Below are 20,224 nucleotides of genomic sequence, written 5' to 3' on the forward strand. Positions count from 1 at the left end.
ACGGGGCTCGAACTAGGTAGTTTGGACTAGGATTCCTAGTTTCATGAGGTGTACCGGTAGTTCGGAATAGGAATTCTAGTCCGAACTACCTAGTTCGAGCCCCGTGTAGCCACGCTACACGGGGTTCGAACCAGCGGGGATTTAAAAATGGCGGCTCCCCGCTTATGCAAATAAAGCCCGGGAAATTCAAATCCCGGGCTTCATTTGCACGTTCGGTATGCATACATTACCCCGCTAGTTCGAACTAGCGGGGTAGTGTAGACATACCCTCAGTCTGCTCATAATGTCCCTTCAACTTTGGTACATTCAGTGCAAAATATTTGTTGGGAATTTCTTACTCATATAAAAATAAAAGGTATTTTTTCCTTGAGAGTGCTTAAAGAATAAAACACTACCACAATGTCTATTTAAGCATGAAAAGTTAAATGAACATAGCATCGAAATAGCATTTAGTTTGCTAGTTTCTTATTTATACTCCGAGGAACTTAATATAATGAACTTATAAAAATAAACAGAAGTCACTGTGTACGTTTTTTTCCTGATATGCTGTGATAAATCGATACTTATCTTTAAAACAATTTCCATGCAATATAAAGCATAAAATCAGTCATTATTAAATTCTCCTTATAATAGGTCATCATTTGCTATACACATGCTGCTTGCATATACATTTTCACAAACCCCCTTATTGCAAGGTATTGTTGTGATATCCCTTGCTGCTGATTTTCTTTCAACTTCACTTCTTCCCAGGAAGCAGAAATCTATGACGCACACCATACAGGCACTCGTAGTCTTAGGTATAGCAAGTAATGGATATTCTGTTATAGTATATGGCATAAAGTAACGTACCTTTAGGAATTTTTTTTTAAAGAATTCCATAGTTTGATTTTAGCTAATTCAGGGGTAGGCTGAACAATTTCACATTTTGACTTGAACTTTACATTCAAGGACTTTGGTGAAATCCAGTTTCAAGCTATTTATCTGATTTTGTCACTTTGCTGATCATGCATGGTCAACATCTTTTGCATGGGCCATAACAAATATGGCAGTTAAGAAAAACTGCTTATTGCAAGACTCCACACTCTAGTATTACTGTAGAGTACTCCGCCATTGTTTCAAAGCTTGTCACTGCTTCTGATGCCAGCTTTAGTCACTCTTGGAAATCTCATATTTGAATTGCACTGTAAAACAATTTTCCTCTAAGAAATCCAATACAAATGTTCATTCATTCTTGAGAGGACAGATCCACAAATGACCAAAGAGCACTATGGTTTACATATCACTCAAGTCCAAAGGTACTTGTCTCTTCAACTGCTGTCAACAGTTTCTCACAGAGCATGGAGAATGATGGGTAAGGGGGAAGGTCAAGACGATTGAAACAAGTATGAGCCCTGCAAAAAAAGGGGCAAATAAACAAAGGTTATTCAGAAATTCAAATAAAAATGACTAGAGATTCAGATGCACCAGAAGGTCCTTTCAAAAGACCATTCTCTGTGATATTGTATTACTTGAACACTGTAATTTTCAAGTTAAAAAGGAATTACTGAAGATACTTTTGAAATTCTGACCCTTAAATGTGCACGACAAGTCGCAGCCTAAATTTTGCCTGTAAAATGTACACATGTAAAATGTGGAGCTTAGGGGCACAATTGAGGCAGTCTGTTTTGAGAACTTGGCTTGAAATACACACTTTTAAATTAGTATTTGCTATTAATAATTATTGATATTTGAATTCTAAGTCTGTAATCATGAGCAGGTTATTTCTGAAGGATGAATGCACATAAATTAGCTAGAGTCGTTGAAATACTAGAAAATTCACTCTAGATCAGGGGTTCCCAACCTTTTTCAGTCCCCGTGCCCCCTTGGCTTTTAGTAAACCTTCCTGTACCTCCTATTGAATATGAAAGGAAATAAATTCTAGACTCTAGAATCCACAACTTTTTTCACTAAAACTACTACTTTTGGAATATTTCAATTAGGATAATCTAGTTATTTACCAAATATTCCCCATACCCCCTTGACAAGCTTCTCGTACCCCCCTGGGGGTACGTGTACCTCAGGCTGGGAACCCCTGCTCTAGAGAATAGTTAGCAAATTAGATCTTTTCCATTGATAATTTCTATAGGCCAAAGTCTCAGCTGGTGTAAATCAGTGTAGCTCCCATGAAGTTGGTGCAGGTATACTGATGTACACTAGCTGAAGATTTGATTGTGTTTATCTATTAGGGTATATCTACACTGACACCCTAGTTCAAACTAGGGTGGCTAATGTAGGCATTCTAACTTGCAAATGAAGCCCGGGATTTAAATATCCCGGGCTTTATTTGCATGTTCCCGGGCGCCACCATTTTTAAATGCCCCGTAGTTCAAACTACCTGCCCGTGGCTACATGCGGCACAGACTAGGTAGTTCAAATTAAAGCTCCTAATTCGAACTACCTTTACTTCTCCTGCAATGAGAAGTAACGGTAGTTCGAATTAGGAGAGTGGCAGTGTAGACATACCCTTACTGAGAAATATATTTGTTGTTGAATGAATAAATGACTGTATATATATAATTCTCAAATACACTCTGGCTTTCTTGACAAGACGGGAATACATTTCCACCCTCAATTTCTATGGTCTGCCTATCAGACCATTGTGAAAAGATACTAGAGACCCCCATCCTCTAACTAGAGGAAGGACCTGAGTTTGATATGGGGATTTATTGAGCGCCACAGGACTTTTCATTTCCTCCTCTTATTTAAAAGTTGACTAACCTTGTAAGACCTTGGCTTTGGAAGATAAAAGTCCTTTTGTATTTGGTGTGGCCCTTAAAGGGGCAGGACTTTCTTTACATTTGCTTTTTTCCTTTTTCAAGCACACCACACTACTGTATTGTTTAAACCTGTTCCCGTAATCAAGCAGAAACCTTTCCTGAAGTGACCTGCCTGTCACCAGCTTGAACAGCAAATATTTAAAAAACATACAGCATGTCAAATTGAAGTGTATGATGTCAGGCGCTCTCTTCTCACCAAGATCTGAGACTTCTGGCCTATTCAACATACCTCATTCAGCAGTGGTCAGATTGGCTACACTGGATTTACTGTGATTCCTCAAAACAAGAGGGTTCCCAGCCCCACAGATGAACAGATCTAGGGACCATCATTGTAAGTGCCAATTGGGTGCTAACTACCAGGTTGGAACATGAAGAGATGGGATGAGTCATTTTAGCTTGTTTATAACACAGATTCTAAGCCCTGAGTGAAGGTCAAACATTGACTTAGCAAACAACATAGTGCCATAAAAATACCAGGCTTTGGGAAATCCAGGATGCTGTGCCAGGTTGTCATTACAAATATCAGATCAAACATCAAATGTACTATTGTGGCAGAAAAAATACTGATTTTGCTTCACCCAATTATCGTAGATTTAACATTGCCAGAATAAAAATGTTTTTCAGCAGGTAAAGTTCATCCTCGCAATATTCCTTGTGGCTCCTCCTTTCCCCCGTTCCTACTTCCAGATCTATAAAGGGATCAATCCTTGCCTTCCTGGAAAGGGAGCAGGTCAGCAGAATCTGTGGCCTTCTCTTCCCTTCCCAGAATTCTGTGGAAAGCTAGTTGTGGCATCCAGGAAGTGTACTCAGAGAATCTATCTTTCCTGAAGAGTCTCTCCGTGATGGGGATCCTCGTTGTGTGTGGTGGGGAGGGGTGGAAGCAACAACAACGGGAAGGCTTACAATTACAGCAGTGCTGTCAGGCAGCCCAGTGCACGCCCCAATTTTCTGGGTTCAATTTAGACCTTGGAAGATCCTCTGGAAGGAGAATTTGGAGAAAACATTAGGAGACAAAGTTCACAGAACTTCTCTTTTCCTCAGGCCCACAGAAGGGGAATGTGGACTAGTGTAATAATCCTCTTGGGATCCTCTGGCTACTCACAGAACCAGCAGAATGATTTCCTCCTGCTTCTAAAGGGTGTGTAAGGAGGGAAATGTCTTTGAAACAGACATCCACTGTTAGAATTATGCGTCATGCATAATGTGGGCCATATAATCAGAAATTATAAAAACCATGGTGCATGAATCAATAGGAGATTCATTGCAAGCTAACATCTTGGTTAAACTGATTAGTAAGAAAAGTTGTGTTTCTTGAGGATGATTTTGTCACAATGTATTGAAAATGTGATCATCATCTTCTTTAGAAAGCTGACTCATTTTTATAAATAAAGACATTGAGCCTCTTGAGGAAATGTGCTCTTCTACCAAACAAAAGACTCTTGTCATTCTACAGGGAGTGATTTTACTGTGGATTCTGCTTTCCCAGGACTTTTCAAGCTAATTGTATACTACGTTCATTTATCTTTTCTCACATTTTCTGATAAAAGTAAATATATGTTAATGTCCTGGAGTCTTGATATTCAATTACTTCCCTCTGCACAGGAATTCAAAAAGTATTACAGACAAAATAAATTCAGGTCCAAAAGTCCAGTACCTTAGCAATGACGGAAGAATGATGTTTGCATGTGAATGTTTATATATGCGTTGGCACTAGCTGCTATGTAATCAACACTAACAATTTCTAAATATTTAAGAGAACTGAGAGAGCAGGAATTCCCTTAGTGATATCTGATTTAGCCTGACACACAATAAAATTAACAAGCTGGATGTAAACACGGTGACAGGGGCAAAACTAATAACTAGCTTCTTCACATACATTCATATGCCACTAATGTATGGTGGAAAGGACAGTGACAGAAGCCAGGCAACTGGACAACCAAGTTACATAAGTTTCATTGTTCTTGTTCAATAAGGCTGATTATAACGATCAGAACTGTGGAAGTTATGAAATCACATGTTGCCTGTATTAGCAGCTCTACAGAACCAGGAAAAGGGAATGGGGAATGGCTTCTTTAAAATGTTTTAATCCATTTATTTCTTCTCTCTAGAGGGTACGTCTACACTGCGGGTTTTTTGGGGGGATACCAGAGATATCCTGGGAAAACTCTGCTGCATCCTGGGAAAACGTGTTTGCTCTTCCACTTTTTTTTTGCGGAAGTGCTAATGCGCTCTTTCGGAAGCTCTGTCTTCCTCATTTCATGAGGAATGTTTGGTTTTGGTTTTTATTCATATCCATGAGGAAGAAAGGATCTTCTGAAGAGAGGGATTTTCCAAAATCTGTAGTGTAGACAGGCCAAATTTTGGAAAAGCCTCTTCTGGAAAAAAAATTGGAAAAAGCTACGCAAAATGCAGAGTGCATTTTGTGTAGCTTTCCTTCTCCCCCCCCCCCCCACCAAAAAAAAGCTGTAGTGTAGACCTAGCCTCAGATATGAATAAAAACTAAAACCAAACATTGACTTGAAATTAGAGGCAGATTTTGCCAGTAGTACCAGACTCCACAGTAGCTCTGCTGAAATCAGTGAGACAGTTCACAAAATAAAACACTAATCACTGAGAATGAGGGTAAAATAATTATAATTTGTCCCTGGGTTAACACAAAACACTAGAACTATTTGGCATGAAAGAGCCCCAGGGTGAAACTTTCAGTAGATGTTCAATAATTCATCCATCTCTGCAGGATCTCTTTTAGGAGGCTGCTTAAAGGGTCTTTGTTAACATAGATAGCTTCAGCCAGTGCTACTCAGTGTTTGCAAAGTAAAGTCTGTGCAGCTGCTGGGCTTAGGCTGAAGCTGCTCTGCACATAGGAAGTGGAGATGTTAGAAAAGCAAACACATACTTCACATTCTGCTCAAGCTAAGTTTCAGATGGATGCTGTAAGTCATGCATTTCCTATGGGACTAGGGTTCCATGTCTTGAGCACTGGGAATGGCTGACTCATGATAATGAAACGTGTTATTTGGTTTTCGTGTTTGTAGAAATGTCTAAAACCAATACAGAGATGTGGCCCAATGTCTCCAAAGCGAGGGAATTCTGAGTTAAAAACCTTTCCTCAGAGTGCAGCAGCTTTATATTACAGATGGCGCTCTGAAGTAGCCTTGCTGGAGGAAATACCCTCAGTGAGGTATTGACTCTCTTTGCTGGGCTTGTTCTGCCCCGCCCAGTGTGTAGGCTGTACCTGCTGGCTCTGGTTTCTATGGAAGAAAGTAAAGATGTTAAATATCAACTAGTCGATAGGCACTTCCGCATTCCTCCTTTGAAATGTACAAGAGCCGCCACTAAGACTCTTGTACATTTTAAAAGGAGGAATGAGGAACTCTGTGTGCAGCCAGGGGCCAGCGGAAAGTCCTGCTGACTCCGGGCTGCATGCAGTGTGCCAGCTATGAAATGTACAAGAGTCCCCAGCGGGGGCTCTTGTGCATTTCAAAGCGGAAGCACCCGCATGGAGCCTGGGGTCAGCTGGAGACTCCTCAGCTGACCCCAGGTTCTGTGCATGGCGCTGGAACCTGGGATCAGCTGGGGAGTCTCCAGATGACCCCAGACTCCATGCAAACACCTCGGTAGTGTTTCAAAGGGGCAGCTCCATACAGCTGATCCTGGGTTCAGCTGTGATCAGCTGTGCAGCGCTGCCCCTTTGAAATGCCCCCTCGGCGTTTCAAGGCAGAAGCACCTCACAAAGCCCAGGTACACTGATAGAGGCAGCAAGGGGGAGGTGATTGACTAGCCAACTCGACTATCTGATAAGCATTTGCTCATCAGATCGTTGACTAGTCCACTAGTCCTAAACATCCTTAGAAGAAAGAGCAGTTTACAGGAGGGTGATCCTGCTCCAGATTAGATCTTGCTGCCTAAGAGGAGAATTTGGTCCCAAGTCTCTGTCTATCCACTATATATTTTGTCTGTGTCTATCTACTATATATATTGAAGAATTTGTTTGCTTGTTTATGGATTTGTTTGTGGAAAATAAAGTCCTATTTCGCAATTACCTACAGATGCCAAATTTGGATAAACAATCCTGCCACTTAAATTAGCTGAATATACTACTTTTTACACTGGAATATGCCAGGTGAAAGGTTTAAATAATTATTTTTGTTTTTCATCAGAAAAAAGTAATGACTACTATGATTAGAATTCATAAAAATATTTGCTAACAAAATAAAAATTGATTAACCTATTCAACTGTCATTTTAGTTCAAAGAAAATTTTTACTGGTACATATCACAAAATAATTCAAATTAGTTACGGAAAGAGTAATTGAAGCTTTATGAGTTTTTTATTCAAATGTACTATATATGGTAATTATTCAATAAAATTGATAATGTTTGAAGTTGAAATCCTACAAATTTAAAACTGTTGTTACTCCCCTTTTGCAAGCACATTAACAAAAAATCCTATTACATATATTTAATTTTTTGAATTTTCCTATAAATGTAATCTATGCAAAATGACTTTGACCAGTCAATGACAGGCCTCAGCTGCTAGTCCATAATAAATGCCAATGAAATAATAAAGTGGAGTCATCTGTTATATCAGTAGTCAGCTAGTTTGAGCTGAATTCCCCTGCCTTGGTGGTTTTTCATGGGACCAGAACACTACTTCCTTTAATGGAGCTTTCACAATTTATTTTCCTTCTCCCATTTTTAAAAATCCTCAACACTATGTGCCCTATAATATTTTTATAGATAATGAGATGTCCAGCAGGATGCAAGGAATTTAACAAATGAATTTGTCATGTTCTTCCTCATGACAGCCAGATTATCAGTCCTCAAATGTCTGATTTGTAGCCATTAATGCTTCCCAGACCAGCATCCTGATCAAATATGGTTTTTCAATCTACTTTCTAGCAACTAAGGACCCAATCTTGATGACACACACATGTGTGCTTAACTTTATTACCAGGAGTAACCCACTGAAATTAAGGGACTACTCACTGTAGTAAAGATAAGCATTTGTATGTTTGCAGGATCGAGTCCTTAGAGTGAAAACCTTTTTTATGTGAAATGTTTTCAGTGCAATGGAGCCTTAATTCTAACAGCGGTCTCTTATTTAATACTAATATTTCAGTACTGCCTGAAGTCTGCCTTAGAGACTGAATATTAGAAAATACAAAAACTACAGTCTTGTTTCCTACTTAAGCATCAATATAAAAGAACACAGCATTGCTGAATTCCAGGTTCATTCAAGAAAATGTAATGGTTATAATTTAAAATGCTCTGGTACATAATCTATGTCTCATTTCTATAACGATCACTCTCTGACAAATGCCCAGGTGGCTGAAACACAGAATACCTTTTGACCCTAAAAGATACTATGGTAATTGTTTTGAAATATCAACTTTTTACATTTCTTTTAATGTATCTTTGATCTTCAGCTGTGTGTTTCCCATTTACACTCTGAACTGACAAGGCAGTGTTGTTTTAGAACTGCTGACTCTACACAATTTTACACTGGGTCTGTGCAGTTCAACCACATAGTATTATTTACACTTTGACTTTACAAATGGTAATCAAAATTAGTAACATATCTATTTCCAACCAGAAATAACTTCCTTTAAATGCTACAGAATTGGTTGATAGAGAATCTTCCCAAAATGTATTAAGCTGCAAAACTCATCACACTTGCTATTAGAATTCAGTCAAGATGACTTTTCAGATCCTGGTTCATAGGTCATCAGTCTTTGATACTGTAAATTATTTAAGACCACAGCTCTTTCCCTAGCATCACAAAAGGAAAAATGAGAAAAGCAACTCCTCCCTTACCTTTTCCTCTTACCATTCTGATCATGTCATTTTCTACCTTGAATTCTTTCACTGGCTTCCCCTTTTCAAGGCCTTGTTCAGCTTATTCTTCTTTACATCCAACTCATTTCTTTCTACTCCCCTTTTCAATTCCTTCATTGGCTCAAACATTTTTACTTTCTCCCTTTGTAGTCTTTACCTCTCAACATTGTGATTTGCCTTTTTCTGTCTCTCAAATAACTCCTCAAAAATCAACTTTTTCTCTGATTCAGAAACTACAGTTGCAAGATTTCTACATAACACTGAAGGCAGTCCCTTCTAATGACCGATCTAGAGTGTAAATATGTTGGGTCTCTTTAATCCAGGTCTGATATCCATTTTTTTGGCAATGACCAATAACTTACCTTTCAGAGAACATCTCATATACTATTTTAAATGTTTGTCCATCTTTATTTATTCATTTAAAGGAAACAATGCCTGGTTTTATGGCAATCAAAAATTATAAATTTGAGAAGAGAAGTTGTAAACCTGGTAAAACAGAATTTATTGAATTAAGATACAGACAGCTAAGCACAATTAGTTTGTCTTTACCTCCACACAAGAAGAAAACATCTTAGCTCAAAGAAATACAGATGTGTCATACACTCTTGAAAAACTGGGCAGCAGAACTTCCCCTGCCACAGAGCATATTCAGTCAAGCAATGACAGCTGTTTGTTTCTCAAGCAGCTTTTGCATAATCACTGTAGTTGAGGTAGCTGGGGCAGTTGAGAATATTACCATATCTACCCTGCCTGGCTCACAGAGAACTAAACTTTATCCAAGTAATTCAAAATGTACTTAAATTAAAACAAACAAACAAACAAACAAACAAACAAACAAACAAACAAACAAACACCTCTCTCTCTCTCTCTCTCTCTCTCTCCTCTTTTACCTGGGAAGAGCAGTGATTTTCCCCCATTTTTCTACACAGAATCTTCTTGGCCCATTGCTTCCTCTTAGAGATGCAAACCCCTCATAAGGTATGCTGGATGTGCCTGTAACAAACTACCAACACAAAAAAGAACAACACAGATGACAGATGTCCAGCCAGAAAGTTCCAGGAATGCTCATGCATAAATAATTATTCATAGTAATGTTTCCACTAAGTCGAATTGCTCCTTTATAAGAATCTGCAGGATCAAGCCTTATCTGAAGGGGAAGCAGGAGAATTGAAGTCCTGTTTAAATGCAGGGAAGGGAAAGTGGCATATTTCCTTATTAGCACTCTGGGAGGAAGGGAGGGCATACTAGACTAATTTCTGACACAGATTTCACTTACAGACAGCCACTATCTGAGAGTAACTAAGATGCCCAACCCATGTAGGATTATAGTCACGTTATCATGTTAATAAATGAAACAGGAAGGAGGGAGACAAAAAATACACTTAAGATTTAAGAGGGACTAACTAATAAGTAATTAACCACGGATAATGTTACATTTATGTTGTGCCTTTCATTCTGCTGGATTTCAAAGCACTTCATAAACTTTACTAATTGATAACAGCTAAGAGCCAAGTTCTGCAGTTCTCATTTAATAACATTTCTATAGATGTCATTGAGAATTTCTTAAGACATTGTACAGAGCATATTTGACTAGAACTATCCATCAATAGAAGAGTCTTGTGACAGGCAGAGCCTGCTTATTTGTAATGGTCTGTGAAGCGACATCTATATATATTTTTTGACTTGCAGTTGCAGAATTTCTACACTGTATTATAATTACAAAGAGAAATCTTAGCAATAAAATTACACAGAGAGTCATCTATGGTCCTGCATCAAAAAAACAGCTCAGTAAAGTTTCCCACAAAGCATTTGCACAGAGCTAGCTGTAACAGGAAAAAGGCATGTTAGTCATATAGTGAACATGATGATCGGACGCCAGTTCTGAAATGTTAAAAACAATGAATTTGAAACTAATGTAATTATGTGGCAAACGCAGATTAAATCAGATCTGTCTACTTCTAAAGAATTGGGGTGAGCTAGAGATACCTACATTTGATTACATGTTGCTCTGTGGAAAACCCACATGCCTTACAGTCCTGCTACTCTCTTCAGTATTGTTGAGTCTTTCACAGGTTGACATATTGCGTGAAGCAGTATTTCTATTTATTTGTTCTTAATGTATTGGCTATCAACTTAGTAGAGGCCTTCTGTTTTCATGTTATATGAATAGGTAAAAATGGGGAACTGGATCAGGTTTCAATATCATTTTCATAATTTTGAATACCTCAGCCACATCCCCTCTAACTCTTCTTTTGAATAATCTGCAGAGGTAAATGCTATTTTTTTCCCTTTTTTTTAATGGAATAGAATTTTTTAATCATAGTATTCACCATCACCCAACACTCATACTGGTACTGGTAACTTTATAGCAAGCACATTTAAAAAAAAAGTTTGCTCTGACATTTCAATTATTTACAGTAAGCATCTGAAAGAAGACTGCTGAGTTCCCAGGACATTCCCCTGCCTGACATCACATGCTATCTGAAAGTTTCATTATCCAAAACTGATGGAATAGGTTAATATTTAACGTGAAATGTAGTATATATTTTTATATTGATCTCTCACCTGTAACAGTCTTAACCGTTGTTCATTATTGAATCTTTCTACAGCAGCCCAGAACCACCGAATTACAATATGATTGTCATGGTAACCTGTTAGATCAACAACAAAAAGCCATATTATCTTTGGATCTTTTAATATTAAGGGCTACAGAAGCATGGGAGAACACACATGATGATGGTAGTCAAGGAGAAGGAGAGTTGGATATGAGGCAGGGATCCTTGGGGGTGGTCAGGGAACCAGGAAGGTTGGATAGGAACCAGAGTTCTCTGGGGGACAGTCAAGAGGCACAGAACATTAGATAAGGGGCGAGCGGTTTGCACGGCAGTGAGTCAGATAGTGGGCATGGCCTAGCCCTTGGCCCACTTCCTCTATACTTCCCCATCTAGTACTCCAAACAATTGTTGACACTGATGTGTCCACCCTGGTCAATAATATACTGAGTCCTGCCTCTCATTGTTCAGAATGGAACTGAATCATAGAATCATAGAACTGGAAGGGACCTCAACAGGTCATCGAGTCCAGTCCCCTGCCCTCATGGCAGAACCAAGCACTGTCTAGATCAGTGGTCCCCAACGTTGCGTGGCTGCCAGGCGCCCGGGGGCGGGGCCACGCACGAGCCGCGTGCCCGGGGGCGGGGCCACGCACGAGCCGCGCGCCCAGGGGCGGCACTGCGCATGTGCCGCGTGCCCGGGGCAGGAGCCAGCAACGCACCCCGGGCCGGCACCGCGCATGGGCCGCGCACCCGGGGCCGCCCACGAGCCACGCGCCCCAGGCCGGCACCGCACATGTGCCCTGGGGCCGGGGCTGGGGCCGCCCATGCGCCCCGGGCCGGCCCTGCGCATATGCCGCGCGCCCAGGGGAGGGGCTGCCCGTGCGTCCCGCGCCTGGAGCCTGCACCATGCATGTGCTGTGCGCCGGGGGGGGGCCAGCCCAGATGTTTCAGCGGGCGCCCAGAAATCCCCCGGCGGGCGCCATGGCGACCACGGGCACCGCGTTGGGGACCACAGGTCTAGATCATCCCTGATAGATGTCTATCCAACCTGCTTTTAATATCTTTAGTGATAAACAGTTCCCAGGTTTAGTACTCATAAGTATGTACTGAGCAGCAAACAAAAATTGCCCTTAGTAGGTTGTAATCATGTTATATAGACTATTTCTGTTCAGGACCAAGGATTTGTCCACATTGTCTACACTGCCCCTTCTTGCGCAAGAAAACCCTCTTGCGCAATGCCGTTCTTCCTCTCAAGTAATAGGTGTAACGGCATTGCGCAAGAGGGTTTTTTTTGCGCAAGAAGGGGCAGTGTAGACACTCCTTCTTGTGCAAGAGCCTCTTCTGAAAAAAATGGTGGATCATTAGGTATGCAAATGAGGCTCAGCGATATTCCACGCTTAGCCTCATTTGCATATTACTCGCGTAAGAAGCCACGAGTGTAGACATAGCCCAGGTGTGATTTTAAAAAACCCCAAACAAACAACAAAAACTCATTCAAACTCAAACTCATGTTGATGCCCTCATTCAAAAGCAAGCCAGATTGCACTTGAGTAAGATCACTGCCAGTTCCATATAGCCTTTGCAAATGGAAGAGAGGTGGTCCTTGCTAAACAGAGCTCCCTTAGCACTCTTTTTATGCTGCCACGCAACAGAAAAATCAGAAAACCGCTGAATGTGAGAGCAAGGAGAAAGACTGAGGAAAATGAGGATGTACAAGAAGTTTGGAGACAGATACAGCATAAATATTTATCAGCTGCTATAAATGAACTCTGAGAACACCTTTTATGTCAGTGGTTTGCCATCAGCCTTTCTGTAAATTCAAAATATGAACATGCTTTTACAATTTTGACTTTTACCCCATTTATCAACTAAAATGCTCCTAAATTCAAAAGCTAATCAGGAAAATAAAGACATTCCAAAATTACTTTAAATGGGTTCTCCCACTAATTATATTGATAGATCTCATAGACTAGCTAAGCAGAATCTTAGATGAAGGGCAAATTCAAGTTCACTTATATGGTATCAGAGCTAACTCTGACTAGAAAAAAATCAATGTCACCTCCTCTATATTCCGTGTTGTTTCTCCAGTCACTTAAGTCAATTTCTGCTGTGCCAGCGATAACCAGTTCCAATTCTCTTGCATCAAAGACAGACACCAGCCTAGCATCAACAACCTGTGAAAGGAAATAAAATACATAGTAACGCGCCCTCATTGTTTGTTATTTTTGCTTCCTGCTAAACAGACTCCGCAGTTACTAATGTTACATCATTTTTCAAGTAATGTTCTAGCTTGGTCAGTGTATTGCAAGGCGTAAGATTAAAACATTTTTTAAAAGATGCAAATGTGAGAGCTATTTGTCCACTGTGTTTTATACTGTAGCTACATTCAGTTTAATTAGAAGACCATAATATTTGGAAGGGAAATAATACAGAAATACTTCCAAGGCCATACGAAAACAATAAATTCAAGGTCCATGTTCACAGTGGAAAATGTAAAGGAAAAAAATCTTACAATACATTCAGACAATTGTGTAATGCTGGACATGGAGTAAAAAATTATTTCCCAAGTTTAAATCTCAAGGCCCATAGTAGTACTAGGTTGTCCTTATTATCTGAGTTTGCAATGCTGCTAAAACACTAGTGGTAATAATCAGAGGGGTAGCCGTGTTAGTCTGAATCTGCAAAAGCGACGAGGAGTAATGATGTTTTCCATTTTTTAGAAGGCAGTCACGTTATACGACTCAATGGTCGCCAGCAAGTGACCGCCATATAAGATGACATTTGATTATTATACAATATATTAGGTCCATTGTAGGTCCACCTAACTCTCACTTCTGATCTTACCTGTGTCTTCTAAATACTGTGTGGTTGGATGTATTCTCAAAGCAAGACTAGAGAAATCTAGATCATATACGTATGGAAACTAGAGTTGAGTAGGATTTCTTACCTCGTAGAAACCTCGAACTAGACTTTCTGTTTGCTGCACAACCCCTCTCTCAATTCGCCATTTCACCATTCTCTCTATGTATTCTTTCTTGTTCTTCTCTGTGACTGGGATGTTGGCACCCCCTGGTTTCAATTCCCGTTCAGTGATCTTTGAGAAAAACCACCACCAAAATAATATAAAGACAAAAAGAATATATTATAAACTCATAAGAACAGCCATACTGGGTCTGACCAAAGGTCCATTTAGCTCAATATCCTGTCTTCTGACAGTGGCAAATACCAGGTGCTTCAGAGGAGATGCATAGAACAGATAATCCAGTGCTCCATTCCCTGTTGTTCATTCCCAGCTTGTGGTAAATTGAGGCTAGGGATACCATGCCTGCCCATCCTGACTAAAAGCCATTGACGGACCTATCCTTCTTGAATTCATTTAGTTCTTTTTTGGAACCCTGTTATAGTATTGACCTTCACAACATCCTCTGGCAAACAGTTCCATAGGCTGACTGTGCACTGTGTGAAGAAATGCTTCCTTTTATTTGTTTTAAACCTGCTGCCTATTCATTTCATTTGGTGATCCTTAGTTCTTGTTGGGAGAAGGAGTAAACAGCATTCTTATCTACTTTCTCTATACCAGTTGTGATTTTATAGATTTCAAACATATTCCCCCTTATATGGAAGCCATTCCATACCCCTAATAATTTTTTTTGCTCTTTTCTGAACCTTTTACAAGTCTAATATACATTTTTTGAGATGAGAAGACCATCACTATTCCCTGAAAGCTTTGCACTTAGAGAGATTCAAATGCCATCCAGCTGATTTGCAGAGCACTTACAACCAACAGTATGTGTTTCTACTGGTGGTGTACATCTGCACATGCCTCAATGCAAGTAACAAAATTTATTCTGCACATAGATGGAAAAAATTAGAGGCATGCAGTATTCAAGACGTGATCATACCATAAATGTATATATTTTCTGACTTATCTATCCCTCTCATAATACTTCCCAACAGTCTTCTTGCTTTTTTGACTGCCACTGCACATTGAGTTAATGTTTTCAGAGAACTATCTGAAACATCTTGCATTTATCAAGATGAAATTTCATCTGCCATTTTGTTGCTCAGATACTCAGTTTTGAGAGATTGTTTTGTAGCTCTTTGTGCAGTCTGCCTGAGAATTAATTATCTTGAGTATTGTTGTTTCATCTGCAAAATTTGCCACATTTTTCTAGGTCATTTATGAATATGCTGAATAGGACTGGTCCCAGAACAGATCCCAGAAGGACACCACTATTAATCCCTCTCCAGTCTCAAAACTGATCATTTACCTCTCTCCATTCTGAAAACAGAAGACAGAGGGGACATGATAGCAGTTTTTTAAGTACCTAAAAGTTTGCTACAAGGAGGAGGGAGAAAAATTGTTCTCCTTGGCCTCTGATGATAGGATAAGAAGCAATGGGCTTAAACTGCAGCAAGGGAAGTTTAGGTTGGACATTAGTAAAAAATTCCTAACTGTCAGGGTGGTTAAACACTGGAATAAGTTGCCTAAGGAGGTTGTAGAATCTCCATCTCTGGAGATATTTAAGAGTAGGTTAGACAGACACCTGTCGGGTAGAATGCTCTGGTAACATGGGTCCCTGAAGAGGGACGAGGAAGGTGGGTGGGAGAAAAGGGTAGAAAAGGGTATACACCCTAAATAATGTTGAGTTCCCACTTGTTGTTGTGATGGAAGACCATTGATGCTAAAAGGGTACTAGAGGCTGGCAAAATAGCTGATGGGGCTGAGGTTGCCTTAAGCGAAAAGGTGTTACCAGACTCTCAACCTGACCTTCAAAATGTTTGCCTCGAAGTTGAGGGCTGGGAAGTAGAGAGCTGATTGGGGATCTGCATCTGTCTGGTTTGGGGCTGACTCCTCCTGTTGTCGAAATGTCTCTGCACCTGAGTAAAAGGCAAAGGCTTGTATCGTTGTGTAAAATACGGTCCCTGTTTGTGTTTTGGTGCAGTGACATAGATACTGAGCATCTTTATGTGGCTTATGAATCTTTCAGGGAATGGAGCGATGCATCAGTGGTATCCATGAACAGTTTGGAGACCTGGAAAGGGAGGTCCTCAACCGTGGCCTGTACCTCATGAGGAAAAACGGAGAAGTGAAGCCATGATGACCTTTTCATCACAACAGCCATCGCAATGGACCAGGATGTGATGTCAGAGGCATCTAGGGCCACTTGTAAAGCTGTGCGAGAGATCAGGAAGCCCTTGTTTATACTGGCCCTGAACTGTTCCTTCTTGTCATCAGGAAGGCCATCAATAAAGTGTGATAGTTGCTTGAAAAATGCGGTGTATATTACATGAGCATTGCAGTGTAATGGGATATGTGCAGCTGTAAAGACATGGAGGAATATGTCTTCCTGCCCATGAGGTCTAGACACTTCCACTCCTTGTCGTGGGGTGTGATTCTGGCTGCACTCTGTTTTCTCCTGTGGTTAACTGCATCCACAACTAAAAAATTAGGGACAAGTTGGAAAACAGGAAATCAGCACACTGTGGTGGATGTAATATATGCTATCGGATCTTTTGTAGACTGGTGGGACCGTGGCTGGCATCTGCCAGATTACCTTGACAGAGTCCATTGGTAGGGCCAGCTTAGTGGACAGGGAGGCACATAAGATACTGGCTAGTTTATGTTGAGCTTTAGGGAAACTCACTAGGCCGGGAGTTGGCCACCCTCTTGTACAGTTCCTGGAATGAAATCATCTTTCACTGTGGGAGGAGGGGGCATCAAAGTATCAGGGGAGGACGATGATATGTGCATTGGAGGGTGAGAAGACGCAGATGACTCTTGGTCGCTCAAGGCTGGCTCATCTTCCTCTTGGTAAGCTGATCTATCCAGGGAGGGTAGGAAAGTGGCCTTTGATGGTGCAGATGGAGTTGGCTGAGGCTGCACCTGTTGTGGTTGCTGGGCTCGGTATGGTGGCCAGGGTCCCAATAGGGCCAATTGGCTGATAGTGGCATGGGAGGAGGCAGCCATCGAGGTGATTGCCATAGCAGCAGTGACTGTTGCTATTGCTATGGCTGCTTTAGAGAGGAGCGCTTTGGGGTGTGGGTACTAACCAAGGGTGTGTCTAGACTACTGAGTTTTGTCGACAAAAGTGGACTTTTGTCAACAAAACTATACCTGCGTCTACACTACCGCTGAGTTCTGTTGACATAACGTTGACAGAACTCAGCAGTTTTGTCGACGCTGGTAAACCTCATTTTACGAGGCATAACACCTTCTGTCGACAGAGTTCTGTTGACAGAAGGTGTTATTGCCTGTAGGGTTGCGTCTAGACTACAGGGTTTTGTCGACAAAGCAGCTTGCTGTCAAGAAATTTTATCTCTGCATCCTGTCATGAGGTGACATTTACCCAGTCAATATGAGGATTGTTGAAATTCCCATTACTGAGGTTTTTTTTATTTTACTAGCCTCTCTAATCACCTTTAGCATTTCAACATCACTATCACCATCTTGATCAGGTGGCTCGCTATGTTCTTCTTATTAAACCATGGAATTACTATTCGTAGAGATTCTGTGATACAGTTCATTTAAGATTTTTACCTTTCTTTCTGCTCTTTCTTTCACATGGTGCCACATCGCCACCAGCATGACCTGTTTTCTCTTTCTGATATATTTTGTACCCTGGTGCCCACTGTGTTCCACTAATTATTCTCATTCCACAATGTTTCTGTGATACCTATCATATCAACATTCTCATTAAATACGAGGCGCTCTAGTTCATCCATCTTCTTCTAGCATTGTTATATAAGTACTTTAAAAACATGTCACTTTTTAGCAGTCTGCCATTACATGATGTAATTGAATGGGACTCTTTTTCATATGACTTTCTGATCAAATCCTGCCCGTATTTTATCATTTTCCATTCTCTTCTTACTAGGACATAGAGAATCTCCATTAATAGATTCTCCCCCAAAGGATGTCTCTGTCTGAGCCACATAGTCTTCTGCACCTGTTGTGGCTTTCCCTCAGTTCTTTAGTTTAAAAACTAGTATGCGAACTTTTACATTTTAAGTGCCAGCAATATGGTTCCATTTTGGTTAGGTGGAACCCACGTATAGGCTTCTTGTATAGGCTCCCCTTTTCCCCAAAATTTCCCCAGTTCCTAATAAATCTGAACCCGCCTCCCTATACACCGTCTTCTCAGACATGCACTGAGAACCTGAAGTACTGCCTGTCTAAGTGGTCTTGCAAGTAGAACTGGAAGCAACTCAGAGAATGCTAACATGGAGGTCCTCAACTTCCATGTCTTATCTAGTACCCTTAATTTGGCCTCCAGAACTTCTCTCTTATTCTTCCCCGTGTCATTGGACCTACATGCACCCTGATCACCCACTTAAGTTTTTTGTTAAATATGTAGCACTAATTCCCCAATGTGGTTAGCCAAACACAGACTGGTTTAACAGACTAAAGTAAATAAACTCAGACAGGTGACATTAAATTGAAATCCCTGTTTTGATCAGATCAAGTACAAAGTAAGATCAAGTAGCTTCAAAATAAGAGATACAAACCAGTTTCCACATTCCTTGGGTACTGCATTAATAGACAACAAATGATAAACTCTATAGGATTATAAATTGTTCATATCAACTAAGATTTGCATTAAAAAACTCAAATCAGGTTAGAATGAATTATTTTTCAGTCCAAAGAAACAGTTACCTAACAACAAAATATAAAGAAGAAAGGAAAGTAGCAATCTTGCACACCTGCCCAAAAACTTCTTCATTTACAGTGAATGTGAGATCTAGGATATCATGTATATCGTTGTCTTTCATCCACTGCAAACTCTGGTGGAACTCCTCATCAAGGTATTCCAAGTCACTCAGGTCACAGAGTCTAACATAAACAAGAAGAAAATATACAAATATAGCTGACACCAATAGTGGGTGTTTATTAACAGAGCTCATTCACGACAGCCTTACAAAACAAACTGAGAATAAAGGGAGCTCAGATAAGTCAATAGAACAAAGAACAGTATTTACTGGATTCCTTTGTGCTGACGTTCTGAAGTCAAGTTAGTAGAAACTATTTAGAATCTCTGTGTATTTGCCTAGCCATGGTAATAGCACTACTTGTGTAACTCTTGTCTCTTCTTTGTTAAACTACAAAACCCTAACTGTACATCTAAGATCTTTTGCTTGTAAATTTCACTTTATTTTTAATTATGGCTGTTTGCACCATATTTCAATAATCAATAATCTTATTTTGACCATATATTACAAAAATGCTTTTAATTGTTATGATATTTAAGTGTAAAGATACATTAATATGGGATACATAATTCACCATATAAAAGAAATAGGAACTTTTCATTTGTAAAAGTGGAACCTCTCCAGTCGGGCACTCCATGGGACTGGCAACAGGCATAGTCCAGCATGATTTTAGTTAGCCAGGTGTCCACTTATCACAGGTGTGGCCAAGTTTCCCACAGTCCCATAAAGTTTGTTTACTGCCATCAGTCTTGGCGCTCAGTGTTCTGTGCTGTTATTTAGCTCTAATTTACCCTAAATGGCTTCTAAGAGCCCAGTAAGACGTGGAAGTGTTGATAATGCTGATAGACTATACTGACCTCCCATCGTTTGGCAAATTCTTTGGTTTCCCGCTGGTCAGATCCCGAGAGTTCCAGACTAGAGAGGTTCAACCTGTAGTAACTAACCTCTGCAGTAGGGAGGATGGTCTTAATAGGTCACCTCTTAATAGGTCTCCACTTTCTCAGTGTTTTTGTTATAAAACCCTTAAACATGCACACCTTTCCAAACTTGATACACGAACAAACTGCCCTCTCATTACTCAAGAACCTCCTTATGACTTGCTTATTCCAAGATCTCTACAAGAAGACAGTCAACAATCATAGTAATTGTTCTGGGACCAGGTTCAGTCAGTCTTATTCACATGGAGCAGCTCTATGAACATCCTTGCCCTGTGAACAGCCTTACATCTTCAATAGGACCACTCAGAGAGTGAGCTGCTATTCCACAGGGGAATTTATACTTGTACTCACTCTAGGGCTGGTGCAGGC

At 40.3% G+C, this 20,224-nt stretch overlaps 1 protein-coding gene across 9 annotated transcripts in view; it reads right to left on the reverse strand.

Moving 5' to 3' along the window:
* Positions 1–448: 448 nt before the first annotated feature.
* The window catches only part of HECW2 (HECT, C2 and WW domain containing E3 ubiquitin protein ligase 2), a 309,520-nt gene continuing 289,744 nt past the window's right edge, over positions 449–20,224 (reverse strand). For all 9 annotated transcript variants that reach the window (XM_075934226.1, XM_075934227.1, XM_006117907.4 and 6 more), the window contains 6 exons: positions 18,912–19,041; positions 14,155–14,301; positions 13,267–13,381; positions 11,219–11,304; positions 9,544–9,656; positions 449–1,391 (listed from right to left, as the gene is read on the reverse strand). In XM_075934226.1, the coding sequence (XP_075790341.1) occupies positions 1,280–1,391; positions 9,544–9,656; positions 11,219–11,304; positions 13,267–13,381; positions 14,155–14,301; positions 18,912–19,041 (703 nt within the window). In that variant the 3' untranslated portion in view covers positions 449–1,279. The remainder of the gene's footprint in view (positions 1,392–9,543; positions 9,657–11,218; positions 11,305–13,266; positions 13,382–14,154; positions 14,302–18,911; positions 19,042–20,224) is intronic.

The sequence above is a fragment of the Pelodiscus sinensis genome, chromosome 7 (genome assembly GCF_049634645.1).
Source record: "Pelodiscus sinensis isolate JC-2024 chromosome 7, ASM4963464v1, whole genome shotgun sequence".
Taxonomy (NCBI): domain Eukaryota; kingdom Metazoa; phylum Chordata; order Testudines; family Trionychidae; genus Pelodiscus; species Pelodiscus sinensis.